At 46.7% G+C, this 15,927-nt stretch overlaps 1 protein-coding gene across 2 annotated transcripts in view; it reads right to left on the bottom strand.

Moving 5' to 3' along the window:
• The window catches only part of LOC130112542 (myosin-9-like), a 204,522-nt gene that overhangs the window by 65,955 nt on the left and 122,640 nt on the right, over positions 1 to 15,927 (bottom strand). For both annotated transcript variants that reach the window (XM_056279957.1, XM_056279956.1), the window contains one exon: positions 15,755 to 15,883. In XM_056279957.1, the coding sequence (XP_056135932.1) occupies positions 15,755 to 15,883 (129 nt within the window). The remainder of the gene's footprint in view (positions 1 to 15,754; positions 15,884 to 15,927) is intronic.

A 15,927-nucleotide genomic window follows, 5' to 3' on the forward strand; every position in this document is an offset into this window, starting at 1 on the left:
CCGCTAGAGACACCGGAGAAGCCCATGGAGGCCTTCACGCTGGACGAGCGCTGCCTGGCCAGCGTCACCCAACGCACCCACCCTGTCTCTCTCACCATAGCAGGTAACCATGTGGAGAGACTTCGGTTCTACATCATCCAGTCCCCGTTAGTCCCTGTGATCCTAGGGTGTCCCTGGTTCGTGCAGCATGAGCCACACATCGCCTGGGCCTCCGGTACCATCATGGAGTGGAGCTCCTCCTGTCATGCCCAATGTCTCCAGGCTGCTCCCGCCCCATCCCCCCGACGTGCCCCTAGTACCCTGCCTCCCGACCTCTCCTCTGTTCCCCCTGAGTACCATGAGTTAGGTGAGGTTTTCAGCAAGACCCGGGCCCAATCTCTTGCTCCTCATCGGCCTTATGACTGTGCTATCGACCTCCACTCTGGGGCACCCCTTCCCAGCAGTCGTCTGTACAGTCTGACCATCCCCGAGAAAGCTGCGATGGACGAGTACATCTCCGAGTCCTTGGCAGCGGGGCTCATTCGGCCCTCGTCCTCCCAGGTGGCAGCTGGATTCTTTTTCGTGAAGAAGAAGGACGGGGGCCTCCGACCCTGCATTGACTATCGCCAACTCAATGAGATAACCGTCAAAAACAAGTACTCCCTTCCTCTCATGAGTTCCACCCTTGAGCCCCTCACCCAGGCTACAGTCTTCACTAAGCTGGACCTCCGGTGTGCCTATCATCTGGTCCGTATCCGGAAGGGAGACGAGTGGAAGACAGCCTTTAAGACGCCCCGGGGTCATTATGAGTACCTGGTCATGCCGTTCGGCCTCACCAATGCCCCGGCGGTATTCCAGGCTCTCATGAATGACATTCTCCGCGACATGCTCGACGAGTTTGTGGTGGTCTACCTCGATGACATCCTCATCTTCTCCAGGACCCTCGAGGAACATGTCCAGCACGTCTGCCGGGTACTCGAACGTCTCCTCCGGAACCGGCTCTTCGTCAAGGCAGAGAAGTGCTGGTTCCATTCCCCTTCCGTTGACTACCTGGGCTTCGTTGTTGATAGGGGACAGACCCGGGCTGACCCCCGCAAGATCCAGGCTGTGGTGGACTGGCCCGATCCCACATCACGGAAGGAATTACAGAGCTTCCTCGGGTTTGCGAACTTCAGCCGCGTGGCAGAACCTGTCACCAGGCTGACCTCCCCCTCCCAGCCGTTCATCTGGTCCCCGGCTGCCCGCTCTGTGTTCCAGTCCCTCAAGGAGAGGTTCACCAGCGCCCTGGTCCTGCTCCACCCCGACCCCAAGAGGCAGTTCATCGTAGAGGTGGACGCTTCGGACACCGGGTTGGGGGCTGTCCTCTCCCAGCGGTCAGCGTCTGACCAGAAGGTCCACCCATGTGCCTTCTTCTCTTGCCGGTTCCTCCCCGCCGAGGAGAACTACGATGTCGGGAACCGGGAGCTGCTGGCAGTGGTGGCTGCTCTGGAGGAGTGGCGCCATTGGCTGGAGGGGGTGGAACAGCCGTTCACCATCTAGACGGATCATAAGAACTTGACGTTCATCCGGGCAACCAAGCGCCTCAATGGTTGGCAGGCACAGTGGGCCAGCTTCCTCAGTCGGTTTGACTTCACGCTGACTTATCACCCTGGGTCCCGCAACACGAAGGCAGACTCCCTGTCCCGACAACACTCGAGGAGGGAGCCAGCTACAGAGGAGCCGACTCTCATTCTTCCTGAGGCCAGGGTGGTTGGCGTGGTTACCTGGGGCATCGAGACCGTGGTCAGGCAGGCATTGCGCTCCCATCCCGCCCCGAGCCACGTCCCTCCATGCCGCCTATTCGACCCGGACACAGTCCGGCCCCGGGTTCTCCAGTGGGGCCATGCCAGTCAGTTTGCTTGCCACCCCGGTGTCCACTGCACCTTCACCTTTCTGGCTCGGCGTTTCTGGTGGCCCACCATGAGGAACGACGTCAGGGACTTCGTAAGGGCCTGCTCCGTCTGTGCTCGCAGCAAGACCTCTCACCAGGCACCCGCTTGTCTGCAGCAGCCCCTCCCAACTCCAAGCCAGCCCTGGTCCCATGTGGCGTTGGATTTTGTCTCCGGACTGCCTCCCTCCCAGGGTAACACTGTGATCCTGACAGTGGTGGACCACTTCAGTAAGGGAGTGCACCTGGTGGCCCTCCCCAGACTCCCATCGGCTTCTGAGACGGCGGACCTCCTGACGAGCCACGTGTTCCGTCTCCACGGCCTTCCCCTGGACGTCGTCTCGGACCGAGGGCCCCAGTTCGTCTCTCAGGTATGGCGGGCCTTTTGTAAGGGGTGGGGTGCCTCCGTTAGTCTCTCCTCTGGCTATCACCCACAGAGTAATGGACAGACAGAGAGGATGAACCAGAGCGTGGAGTCTGCCCTCCGGTGTGTGGCCGCCAAGAAGCCCAGCTCCTGGAGCCGGTTTCTCCCCTGGGTCGAGTATGCCATCAACTCCCTGGTCAGCTCTGCCACCGGCCTCTCACCTTTTGGGGGGACCCTGGGCTACTAGCCGCCTCTCTTTGCTGCGCAGGAGTCGGAAGTGGCGGTTCCCTCCGTGCAGGCCCATCTGAACAGGTGTCGTCGCATCTGGGAGGTGACCAGAGCTGCTCTGCTCCGGGCAGCTGAGCGCGCCAGTCGGGGAGCCAACCGACACCGGTCCCCAGCGCCTACATACCAATCAGGCCAAAGGGTGTGGCTGTCCTCGAAGGACCTCCCGCTTCACTCCACCGCGAAGAAGCTGAACCCCCGGTTTGTCGGGCCCTTTGAGATCAGGAAGGTTCTCAGCCCCGCGGCGGTGAGTCTTAAGCTTCTGGCTTCCTTGAAGACCCATCCCGTGTTTCATGTGTCTCGGGTTAAGCCTGTCTCCCACAGTCCTCTGATGCCTCCGGCCCCAGCTCCGCCTCCCCCCGAGATCATGGATGGGCACCCCCAGTGGAAGGTCCGCCGGCTGCTGGACGTCCGGCGCCGAGGACGGGGGTTCCAGTATTTGGTGGACTGGGAGGGCTACGGTCCGGAGGAACGTAGCTGGGTCTCCCGCCAGCTCATCCGGGACCCTGGGCTGCTCACTGAGTTCCATCATTCCCATCCCGACAAGCCGGGCAAGTCGCCTGGTGGCTCCCGTGGAGGGGGGGTACTGTTATGGCTCGCCCACCCCGCGCCGTGGCCCGCCCACCCCGCGCCGGCAGCCAATCGGCTCGTCAGGGCCGGGCTTAGTCATCAGGGCTGGGCTTAAGTTTGGAGGCCTCCCATGCGCCCGTTGTCAGTTCGTCTTGTAACCTCCTCGCAGTAGACCTATAGACCCTTTTAGAGCCTACGTAATGATTACGTCAGGGCGTCAGCTGGAGGTAAAACAAAACCAGCAGCGGTAACGTTAAATACAAATCACGTCCTCAGGCAAGCGTACAAGTTTTATCGCATACCAGCTACCACTCCCAGTCAAAAAGATTGGCGACAACTGTGGTTAAACGCGATAAGACGAAAGGATTGGACTGAGGAGATCATCAAAAATGCACGTGTTTGTAGCGCACACCTCATATCAGGTAAATAAGGTAATGTTAAACTAGATTTTTGTCTGTTGTAGGTATGGATATGTATCTAAAGGTTTGTCATGCCCACCTAACATTAATCAGAAAGTGAGGACTAGGAGGAATAACGTTGGGTGATTTCTCTCCCAATGTGAACTCTCTTTACGTTAGCTTAAGCTACCAGTAACTTAATGTAATTAGGCTGACACTGATAGCAAGATTCAGTTACATCTTATTTTGTAGGAGAGGCTTCTTTGGATAAACACAGCCCAGACTTCATCCCCACTGTGTTTTCCTATGGACAACAGTGTGGCAGGCCTGCGGAGAAACTGGATTGGTAACATTAGCTAAGTCAAATTGAGGTTTCTAACTGTGGCTGTGAATACTACCATATGCTATGTAATTCCTGTGTGCAGGCTTCTTCACTAATAGTCTACGTTTTGTCTCTGTTTTGCCCTGTATTTTCTAAGGCTGGAAAGGAAAAAGAAGAAGAAGCTGAGACTATGGTCCCACAAGAAGCATACAACAGTCTCAGTCAAAAGTATGACCAACTCAGTACCGAATATGGCAATTTGAGACAAGACTTTAACAAACTCAAAGAGGAGAATGCAGGATTGAAAGAGGAGCTTCAGAAATCACGCTTCTCATTCTCAATGGTCAGAAACAATGCTGCACACTTTCGGGTTCTCACTGGGCTAACTTCAGCCATTTTCATTTGGTTAATGACAAAAATAGAAAATAGTGTGCAGAAGTGTACTGTAGGTCTTATGGTAGTACGTAAGGGCACATGTGGGTATCTGTCATTTCATGTGACTAGAGTGACAAGCAGCACAAGGCCATCTCACCAGGACATAACGTTAGTAGAAGATAAACTTGTTTATGCCCAAAAGTATAAGTGACAGTCCATCATGTAAGTGTAACCATTATTATGCAGAAAACAGTAGTAGCATATCAAGACAACCATTAGACTGTCAAAGGGCGATGACTGAAGACATCCTAACTTGATCCTTGCATCGATAGAGAGGCTCCTGCTCCGCCAACATGTCCTGATCAGCAAGGGCCATGGTTAACAGCAGGACATTGATTGACGCAAGTAGATTGTTCACTAGATTTGTAAATGGTATAGAGACAGGGAGGCTTTTGTCTGATTTTCAGTCACTCTGCAGACCTGACTCAGACTTTGTTGATACGTCAATAAAAGTCTTATTTTGAAGGATCCTCGTCTCATTGACTTTTTTTTGCAATTTCTCTGTATCACTGAACACCACAGAGAAAAATTGGTGTCACGAACAGGATTGGATAAAGCAAGCTGCCTCGACACAGGGTGGGCCCCGGCTCTGGACTCCTCACAGAAAAGTGGCCACTAAGAGGTAAGCAATATTTTGCTTTATTATAAATATTTCTGTGAGGAGATCAGTGCTGAGACACCCGTTATCTGTGCTGGTAAGAGCTGCTTACCAAATTTAACGAACAAATTAAAGAGACAAGGGTCCTTCTGCATGGGGGGTTAACACGTGTAGAAAGTGAAGCGTCTATCTTAGGAAAAGATAGGGACGAGGCACGGTACAGTATTTTGTTTAACAGTATATAGGGATATACGGTATTGTTGGCAAAATACAGTGTCTCAGGGCACGGTACAGTATCAAGGAACAGTAAGAAACGTTTGATACAGTGTCCACCAAGACCTAGCTCTGGGGAGTTAGGCGCCTGTTTAGGGAAACAGGGACAGGTATGGTATAGTATCAGGGTGTAATAGTACATCCGGATACAGTATCTAAATCCTCCAGCCTGAAGGATAAGCTTGTAGATAAAAGCCTGGGCCTGGTTGAGCCCGAAACTGGTCCACAGTCTTGTAAAACCAATGGAGGGGCCGGGCCGCATTCCAGGTTGACTCTCGCTGAGGGGCGTGTGACCCACGACACCCAATAGGGGAGAGTGCCTGTGGATGCCCCTTCTGAAGGCTGGAGAGAAACAGGGGAAAGGCGACAAGGTTATCCGAGCCAGCCCGATAAGTCTGTGTGACCCACAGAAACTCCGGGACGGAACCGGCGCCTGAAATAATTATTTTTTTAAATTTCTCTCCACAAAACTGTAGGACCTATGAGTTAGGCCCCTTATAGATAACACACTAGTATAACAGGTGAGGAGGAAACAAAAATAAACGAACAGACAAGATTAGGGGTATAAACATTTTGGAGTCTTTGTGATTTTGTTCTGTGTAATAATATGGAGAAGAGTGCAAGTTAAGATGGAAGAGTAAAACAGACAAAAAGCATTACAGGAGAACAGATAGCCGAGGGATTAATTGAAGGAAATAATAGAAAAAATTGTTGATAAAAACAAAAGGATTTAGAGGCCATTTCTGGAAAGAGCAGTTTTATTCTGATGTGGGATCCTAAGTGATGAAAATAAGAGCTCACTGTTACAGAATCTTACTATATTAAGAGGGATAGCTCAATTTGAACAAGAGTGGCCAAAATTCCTGTGGAGTGCATTATTAAATTATTTGTGGAAGCCCCATAAGGACAGGACGTGTATTAGAGAAAATAATAACAGCAGGGTGTGGATCAGTGATGGGAGATTTATCGTTGACCGGAGAAATCTTCTCTTACCTAAAACAACCAGAAATTGGCTATGAAGCACAAATAGGGGTGACTGGAACATTATTGGTAAATCTAGTTGTAACAATTACAGTAGAAACACAAACAGTTAATTGACTAAGATCTGAAGGCAGAATTTGCATATTAAGAAGGCGTGCCTGCTGTAACAGTGAAACGAATAAGAGCTTTATTCAAGATAGAAAACAGAGATGATACAGTGAGATGTGAGAGCCCCAAACAAGGGACAATGGCAACCCCTCCAACAGCAGAAAGCATACTGATGACGCAACACCCGCTGTTGCAGGATAAGATCAAAGATGTAAACAAGAGATAGCATCGAAGAACAAGCGGCTCTGCCACTCTGTGGCCAGAGAAAGGCACTTGATGTAGGCATGTGTGAGGAAATGGAGATGCTGATACAAAAGAAAAATCTCAGAAGAGAAAACAGAAAAGACAAGAAGAATTAGAAATAATAAAAATGTAGAGAACAAGGGGGAAAATTATGTAACAAATACAGGGGATTACAGAAAAAAAAAGAAGGTAAAAAAGAAGATCAGGTGTCTCCACCACCATACGGTTCCCAGATGATGTTAACCGGGGCACAAACTAAGAAATTCACATTTAAAGGAGAGGCCATTGAGGAAGGGAATTATGAGGAGCCATTCCTTTGGTCAGGAGAAAGCAGACAGAAAGATACCGTAAGTAGGCAGAGAGATGCAAGCAAGTAGTAAGAGAGGACTTGAGAAGAGCAGAAAAAAATAGGGGGAGAGAGATGAGAGCAGTGAGGCAGCTGAAGGCTGCCTAGATATTGAGTATTACCGACAGGAAATAAAAAAACTGGAGGAGGAGTTACGAATGCAACAGGAGTATGTTATGAGGGAACTAGAGGAGATAGCAGAACAACTAAAGCAGATAAGGTTCAGAGGAGAGAAAGGGACTCCCTATAGGGTGAAAAGCAGCTGCACCGCTGGCACCCTGACCGGCTTATTTACATTCACCCAAGAGGAGGGGAGGGGGGAGTGCGGGTGGAGCGGAGACTGGGCTGTTGGGACTGGACCCCTCTGCCTGTTGTCTTCATTCTCCCAAGGAGGAGGGGAAAGTGACATTATGGCTCCTATATTGGTAAAAGGGGGAGTCATGCAGTACACTCCATGGACATTAATGGACATGAGTGGTCTTATTAACAAGCTCCCTGACCTGCATGAGGGAGCAGAAAAATAGATACAAGCCTTGCAAAATCATCCAATGGTCATATATCAACAACCTCCTTATCCAAGAGAAGGATACCAAGGGTGGTGGGGTAGAGGACACCCAGGACTATCCCGAGGAAGGAGGCCAGGAAGAAAACCTAACAATGGACCGAGGGCCTGCTGGGGATGCGGACATATTGGGCATCTGAGAAATGAATTCCCCACACAACGATGGCCACAAGCACCACAGCAGGACATGAGACCCCCCTCGGGACCTGTCAATGTTTGGCAGGGCCCCAACCAGGGGTACTAGGGATGCCCAGAGGATATAATGGGGGAAAATCAGCTGCCCATGATCTCAAGGGGAGCTGATAATGAACCAATGCTGCAGGTTCAAATTGAAGGCAAAAATACACCAATGATGACAGATACAGGGGCAGCCTACGCCTGTGTCTCACGATCCTATGCCTCTCATCTCCCCCGGTCTGGACAATTTGTCAAGACGGTTGGATTCCTCGGGTAAGGTGCAGCTGATTCCCACCACAGAACCTGTATCCCTAGCTGTGAATAATCAAGAAATACACATCCCTATATTAATATCAGATAGCACTCCAGTCAATCTGTTAGGAAGAGATGCATTGTGCAAGTTAGGATGCAGAATCTCATGCACATAAGACGGAATTTACATAAGCAACAAAGCCTTGTAGATGTCAGTGCTAGGCAGCACAGCAACTGTATTTTGGTTAGGACAGATGCAGCAGGAAGTGCAGGGAGGAGTAAACAAATGTATCTGTGCCAAAGGGCACAGATACCACAGGCAGTCGCCCCCTCTCTGGACTACCATTGCACCCTGCAATTCCATGAACAAAGCAATGAAAGGCTTAGTGACAAATGGATAAAAGAGAAACCACCTAATGTGCAGATTAACACTGCAGCCATAATAATTGGGAAACAAGGTGCAGCTATACAAATTGAAACAAATCCGTATCTCAAAATCCAGTTCAAAGTGCCCCATGCTACTCCTCATATTTCATTATTGATAAATACTGACTATGAGTAAAAACACTTGGTGTTGGAGGCACAGTCCAAGAAATGGGGGGGGGGGGACACAAACAGAAAATCCCAATATCTGGCATAGCTTACATAAAAAACTTCATCAAGGTAACGATCTCCATGTCGGGTCAAGAAGACTGATGGTTCACCCATACAGCATCATGAGCAAGTCATAGCACTGATAGAGGTGACGATGCGGCCAAAACAAATAGCAATTATAAAATGCAAAGCGCACAAAAAAGACAAATCTAAGGAAACAGTTGGAAACAATGCTGCAGACGAGGCCGCCAAAAAGGCTAGAAACCTCATCAGTCACAGCACAATTAGCATTAACAGCAGAAATCACAGAAAAGGATATTGCTGATATCCAAGCAGCGGCATCAGATGCGGAGCGGTTGCTATGGCAACAAAGGGGGGGCTTCCCAAGACTCACGGGGCATATGAAGGTCTCCTGGTTGCAACAGTTGAGCTACTCTCCCTAGTGATTTTGGATGTGCATGGTATTGACCATTGTGCAAGGGGGGATGTACTAAGATAAATAGCACAAATGGGATTCTGGTCACCATAACTACAACACAGGTAGATGCAGTACTAGGACAATGCTAAATCTGCATAAAAAACAATGTTAGAAAGGGTATAACTACCCCAATTGGACACATCTCTATTCCGGAGGGACCATTCAAACACATCGCAATGGATTTCGTAGACATAATAAAGGTATAAAGACGGGGAGGCTTTTGTCTGATTTTCATTCACTGTGCAGACGACTTTGTTGATACGTCAATAAAAGTCTTATTTTGAAGGATCCTCGTCTCATTGACTTTTTTTGCAATTTCTCTGTATCACTGCCCACCACAGTCTCATGCTGGAAGATCATTTATTAGTGGTCCTTATGAAACTGAGATTGGGGCTCAGTAACAGAGATATAGCATATAGGTTCAAAGTTTCAGAAGGCACAACATCAACCATTCTAAGATCCTGGTTGCCTGTAATGGCAAATGTATTGAAATCTCTTATCAAGTGGCCGACTAGGGGTGCTGTCCTTAAAAATATGCCAAAGAGTTTCAGGCAACATTTAAAGAGATGCTGGTGTATAACTGACTGTACAGAGATTTTCATGGCGAGACCTACTAACTTGACTGCTAGAGCTTAAACCTGGTCCTATTACAAACATAATAACACATTTAAGCACCTGGTGGGAATAACACCTGCAGGGGCAGTTTCAATCCTGTCCCCAGGCTGGGATGGGAGTGTCAGATAAGCAAATAACAGTTGAATCAAGGTTTTTGCACCTATTAGAACCAAAAGATGAAGTCTTAGCAGACGGGATTTTTGATCAGGGATGAGCTTGCTGCATATGGTGCAACCTTGCGTATAACAAGTTTCACTAAAGGAAAGCGTCAGTTACATGCTTCTGAAGTAGATTCGTCAAGACAACTGTCTCGTGTGAGAATACGTAGAGAGAGTTATAAGCAGATGGAAGAGTTTCAAAATTTTGCATTCTGTTATTCCTATTTCACAAGTTATCCTCTTGGATGACATGGTGATTGTGTGTGGTGATCTTACCAATCTCTGTCAATCTGTAGTGCCCAGGAAATGAAGAGTATGTATGAAATAGCCTACAATGTGTGTGTAAAACAATGAACTCAGCTTTTCTACTCTGCTCATTTTGAGAAAGGAAATGTGATTGTGATTAGAATTTACAAACATAGAAAGAAAGAATCCTCAAATAAAGAAACTTCTAAAATCTAATTACAGTGTCTGGTATTTTTATTTATAGCAAATAGCCAGTTCTTACTTTGAAATGTTACTATATTCCAGAGAATACACAGGAGTCATATACTTAAGAATAACAATGGCTTTAGCTGTTATATTAACATCTTCAAATACCTCTGCCATCACATTGAATGTCTAACTTTTTTGGCACCTTTCCTCAAGTGGCTATAAAAAGGTATTGTTCTCAATGGTTTGCCTGTTGAAATAAAAACATATATACAGTACATCTTCATATATGGCCAACTATTTAGATTGACGCAGGTGGGTCAGGTGTATCTATCTACACTGACTGCATTGCCAGTTCTGTAGCCTCCTCTTCACTTGTGCACAATCATAATGGAAAAAGTGCTTGCACATTACACACTCAATCATTTTTCCAAACTCTGGCTTTCCACGTGATGCAAAATACTGGTGGTTGAAGAGCAGGATCTTGGCTGAGGGTTAGAAGTTCTGGCAGAATACAAGGTGTAAATGTCTGACCACTCCACGGTAGGTAATCCTGTCAAATCGTCCATCCATTGAGTGAGCGTGTATGGGCCAATCTGGTCCCGTTGGTTAATGTTAACTTTTTCAAGTAAGACTCGTGGTCTCGGGGAGAAATCAACTGTACATATTCAGAAATACGCGTTTCTTTGTCCATCGTAAATATACAAGCTGATAAAACTTGCCAGCCGGCAGCTAGCTAGCTAACGGCTTCCCTTAAATGTCTCTGAGGGGAACGTTTTGCCTCCAGTTAAGCTCTGCCAACAGAAAAACGTCACTATGTTTACTAACAGAAAAGGGGTCTATATCGGATGACCGTATGCAGCAGAGGTTTTTGGCTGCACAGATATGTATATGGTTGGCTGAGCCCAAGATGACGTTTGAAAAATCCTGGAAAATCACACAAGCCACTGAAACGGCAAATAAGGATATGCGTGACCTGCAAGGGCAAACAAAAACGCTGGACGCGGCAGTACCCAAGAATACATCGCAGCTGGCAGTGCAATACGCAAATGGCAAGGCAAAGCGGCAACAGGGAAGTGTTATAGATGTGGGGGTGAGCACATAGCATGGTACTGTCATTTTATAAATGAAAAGTGCCATAATTTTGGAAAAAGGGGGCATGTGAAGAAAAAGTGTAAGTTCTCTCCTCCTGTAGAACAACTGCAGTTTAAGGGGGGAGGGAAGCAGAATTATGTCAGGAAAGAAAAAAGAAGTCTGCAAATCACATAAGTGAATCCCATGAGAATCACTACAGTGATAATGAGGTGTTTACCAGTGGCGGCTGGCCTGTACAGGGAGCTGGGGTGCCGCCCCCTTCAAACATCAAGAGATGAAAATCTGCTTAAACATGTTAAATATAATTTAGTTGTATAATGCAAGTAATTCTGAAATAAAAGTGTTTTTCAGTCTGTGAGCGCCTGTCAGCAGCCATTAAATATTGGTTACAAATGGTATATACACCATTTGGAAATCAACCATATATGGTTGATTTCTGTCTGAATACTTATACTTTCTGGGTGAGAGGCACCGGCCAAATGATACCTTATGTAAGCCCTTAAACTTTTGGCGAGCAGGTGACCTGAGGCTACTGTCTGATTGGTTTCTTCAGATTTTCCATGGGGCATAGTTCTGTGCGTCCCAGACACTCCCACTTTTATTGGCAGCGAATTGGTATTGTTTTAATGTTTTTTGATCTAATGTAATTGGACAATTATCTTGGCTGTCAATCATGTTCACACCCACCACAACACCTCGTCTCGACTGTCAATCACCCACCGTCTACGAACCCTGATAAAATCTATGGCTACGTTGCCCTTCTTAATAAGTCTGTGACTGTGTGGACATTAAAGCAGCTCTCATTTGTGCTGCGCCAAGGTAAATTGCGACCCCCCCCCCAATTTTTTTTAGCACCCGTCGCCACTACTATGCACAACCTAAAGGAGGCACTACGAAAAATAAACGCCATTACTACCCATCTCGTGTCATTTCATTTCATGTCATGTCATGTCATCGTCAGCCGCTTCTCCGGGGTCGGTTGCGATGGCAGCAAGCTAAGTAGGGCACTCCAGATGTCCCTCTCTCCAGCAACACCCTCCAGGACCTCCTGAGGGATCCCAAGGCATTTCCCGGCCAGACTGGACATGTAATCCCTCCAGCGAGTTCTGGGTCTACCCCGGGGTCGCCTCCCAGTTGGCCGTGCCTGGAAAACCTCCAAAGCAAGGCGCCCAGGAGGAATATCAGATATACTAATCAACACGAACCACCTCAACTCACCTCAACCCACACAGCTAAACATAAATGGTAGCATAGTAGAGCTCGAAGTGGATACTGGCTGCACTGTGACAATTCTGACAAAGACTTAGTATGCAAAGTTATGGGTAGCACGGGGCATACAAGAGCTGCAAGACTGCTCAATGACTCTGAAAACATACACAGGTGAAAAAGTAGTGACACTGGGGGCTGCAAACGTCACTGTCAAATATAAAGACAAAGTCAAGCAGTTTCCAGTAGTAGTTGTACCAAGTGTAGGGCCAAACCTGTTGGGCAGGGGGTGGACTAAAGGAGTTGGAGATGAACAGGGTTCATGTCAAAAACATAAAGCCATCAGAACTGACTTTGCAAGATGTGCTAAAACAAAATGAAGGGATTTTCAAAGAGGAATTCGGAACCTGGAAGGGCCCACCAGCTAAAATATATGTGAACAAATGGGGTCACCCCAAAGTTCTACAAGCCAAGGCCCATTACATATGCCATGAGAAAGAAAGTGGAGACTGAGTTGGAAAGGCTCACAAAGCAGGGCATAATTGCGCTGGTTAAATTTGCAGAATGGGTAGCACCCATTGTGCCCGTACTTAAGCCTGACAATTCACTGTGTATCTATGAGGACTACTAGCTCATGGTCAATCTAGTCTCAAAAATTGACCAGTATCCAATACCAAAACTGGAGGATTTGTTTGAAAAGATGTCAGCGGGTAAAAAGTTAAGCAAACTGGACTTAAGCAAGTGACCCTGGATGACACATCTAAGCAACACGTCACTATAAACACACATAAGGAGTTGTTGAAGGTAAATCATCTTCCTTTAGGTGTTTCCTCCAGCCCAACTATCTTTCAGTGGCTGATGGAGAGTCTGGTGGTAGGAATTAAAATGTGGCCATTTACCTTGATGACATCTTGGTGAGAGGACGGAGCAATCGGGAGCACTTGGCAACCCTGAACGAGGTCCTGGCGCGACTGCAGGAGGCGGGTCTTTGGCTAAAGTGCAGTAAGTGTGCCTTTATGCAGAAGCAAGCAGCGTTCTTAGAACATAGAGTGGATGCCCCAGGACCACATGCATGCTTTGCAGCCAGTATCATTTATTATGCTTTCGTCAATTTGTGTTTTCTAAAATACTGGCTAAATGTGAAATTGAGTAATGTGAATAATATGAGTACATGTGGGAAGAAGGCGGCATGAACTCATGTTTGCAGCGGCTTCACCCAGTACCGACTATGCAGTGTCTTTGTCCAAGCCTACATTTGCTTCTAAGTTTGTGTCATTGTGTGAAGTGTTTATTTGATCTTCGATTTTTTTTCTTCATTTAATGGCTGGGAGACCTGGCGTTGGATCAGCTGAGACAGCTTGGTCTGTGGCGTCCTGTGGGCCCAGGGACCCAGCTCAGAGCTATGCCTGAGAGGAAACACCGAGGCAGTCTGTTGGCAGCCTCACCTAGCGTCGACTGTGCAGTGTGTTTGTCTGGATCTGTGTTTATGTCGTCGTGTGGAGTGCGAGGGAGGTGTGTCGAAGGTGTCTGGCTGGGAGAGCTAGCTAGCATTGGATCGGCAGAGGGAGCTTGGTTTGCTGCGTCCAGGGGGCCCAAGGACCATGGCCCTGCCTGGAGCTGTGCCCGAAGAGGAAGCACCAAAGGCGGTCTGACAGGACACAGAAGCAGGGCAGACTAAGCTAACTGCTTAGCCCATGCAGACTGGCAGTTCCGACACTCATCCTGGCTGGCTTTCGTTCTCTGGACAGTGGAATTTTTGGACTGTGTTGCACTGAATGGACTGTGTTGTTAACTGTGTTTTCATTTTTTTCCTTTGTTCTATGTTTTTATATGGTTTTTGGTGGTGTCGTTTTTGGAAATTTTGGATGTGATAGTTTTTGTGTTGCACTGCTGTGAGCTGGTCAAAACGAAATTTTGTTTCTTTTGTGTATGTAACTACATGATAGAAATGACAATAAATTGTTCCTGATTGCATCAGTCATATATGGCTTCCCAAGTCACACTCTTTTTTTTTTTTACTTGTAGTTTTGCCGTGTTTTTTTTCAGGCTGGCTCAAGACATCATGCCACATTTTCTTTTCATTGATTGACAATTCATCTCCCACTAATACATCAAAAACAGCCTTGAAAGTTGTTCACCATTTTGAAGTTTACATATTTGTGCAAGACATCTCAGTTTGTCTTCCATTTCTACTAATCAGTGCAATTACTCATTAATAATATTTACTGTTCACTGTCACTATACAATGTTTGAGATTTTGTTGAATCACTTTTTAAAATGTTTTAAAGTTGTTATATGATGTAGTTGAACTGAACTGGGATCTAACTGCACAGGAGAAGCATTAATGATGGGATACATGCTATTACAGGTTCACGTTCTCACCATTTGTCAGCCAATATGCTGACGACACTTTGTATCTTATAAGTTTGCTTCTAAATCGTTTTGGGTAAAAACATGCCCTAAGTGACTAACAGCTATTTTCACATGTATTGCCCAAAAATGAGTGTTTTTAATTGATCTATAGGTGACTTCAATACATATGATCTCAACATTCGGTCACCACAGCACCCAGTTTATTTTCATGAATTCACTCTCAGTTCTGCCAGTAGTCATTTCATTATACATCATAATACTGCAAATGAATTAATGAAATGGTATATCATTTAAATATATGTGTGTGTATATTTTACATATATTAAATATTTTTTTACCACAAATATTGTTTCTTTGTGTTGTGTTTGTGCTCTTCTTTTCAAGTGATGTTTCAACAATATTTACAAATAGTATCTCATAACTGCTGTTTGTAGTGAACACAATGAAACCCACAATGGTTTGGGAGCTCTGAGGAAAGGCAGTGGTGTTACTTAGTCAAGTCACAGCTATCAAAAAACATAAAACAAAAAAAAAAGTACTTCATATATTCTTTGACAATATTGTTGTTTTGGAATGTAGTTCAGCCAGGGGGGCACAATATTCTAGAATTCTGTGGCAGCTGAAAGAATGAAGAAGGATTAGAGACATTAGACATTAGAGAGCACAAAAGGATGTAATTTGGATTTATGAATGTGACCTCACCCCCCCCCCACACACACACACAGAAAGTTTAAGGGAGAGAGGGCCACCTGTCTGCTATTTGTTTGACGACAACCTCAGCAAAAAACAAAAAGGCTGGTGGCCATTGAAATGCAGGATAAGATGATGAACAGTGTGACTCTGGCTGGCAGTAATAAGAAAAGATAAGATGATGTGTGACCCTGGTTGACAGTGATAAGACAAGATAAGCTGATGAACAGTGTAACCCTGGTTGGCAGTAATAAGACATTTCTAGTTGCCATTTTTCTGTTGGCCTCCAATACCTCCTGCAGCTGTATGACATCTGCCTCCATGCCTTTCATCTTCTTCTCACTGTCCTTGGCCTCATTAAGAGCCTCATCTCTGGATACACGCAACTCATCCAGCTCTCTGAACTGCTCCTTCATCTGTGCCTACAATGGGATGCACACATGAGGGCTGTGGTTACACAAAGTTG

This window comes from Lampris incognitus, chromosome 5 (assembly GCF_029633865.1).
Source record: "Lampris incognitus isolate fLamInc1 chromosome 5, fLamInc1.hap2, whole genome shotgun sequence".
NCBI lineage: Eukaryota > Metazoa > Chordata > Actinopteri > Lampriformes > Lampridae > Lampris > Lampris incognitus.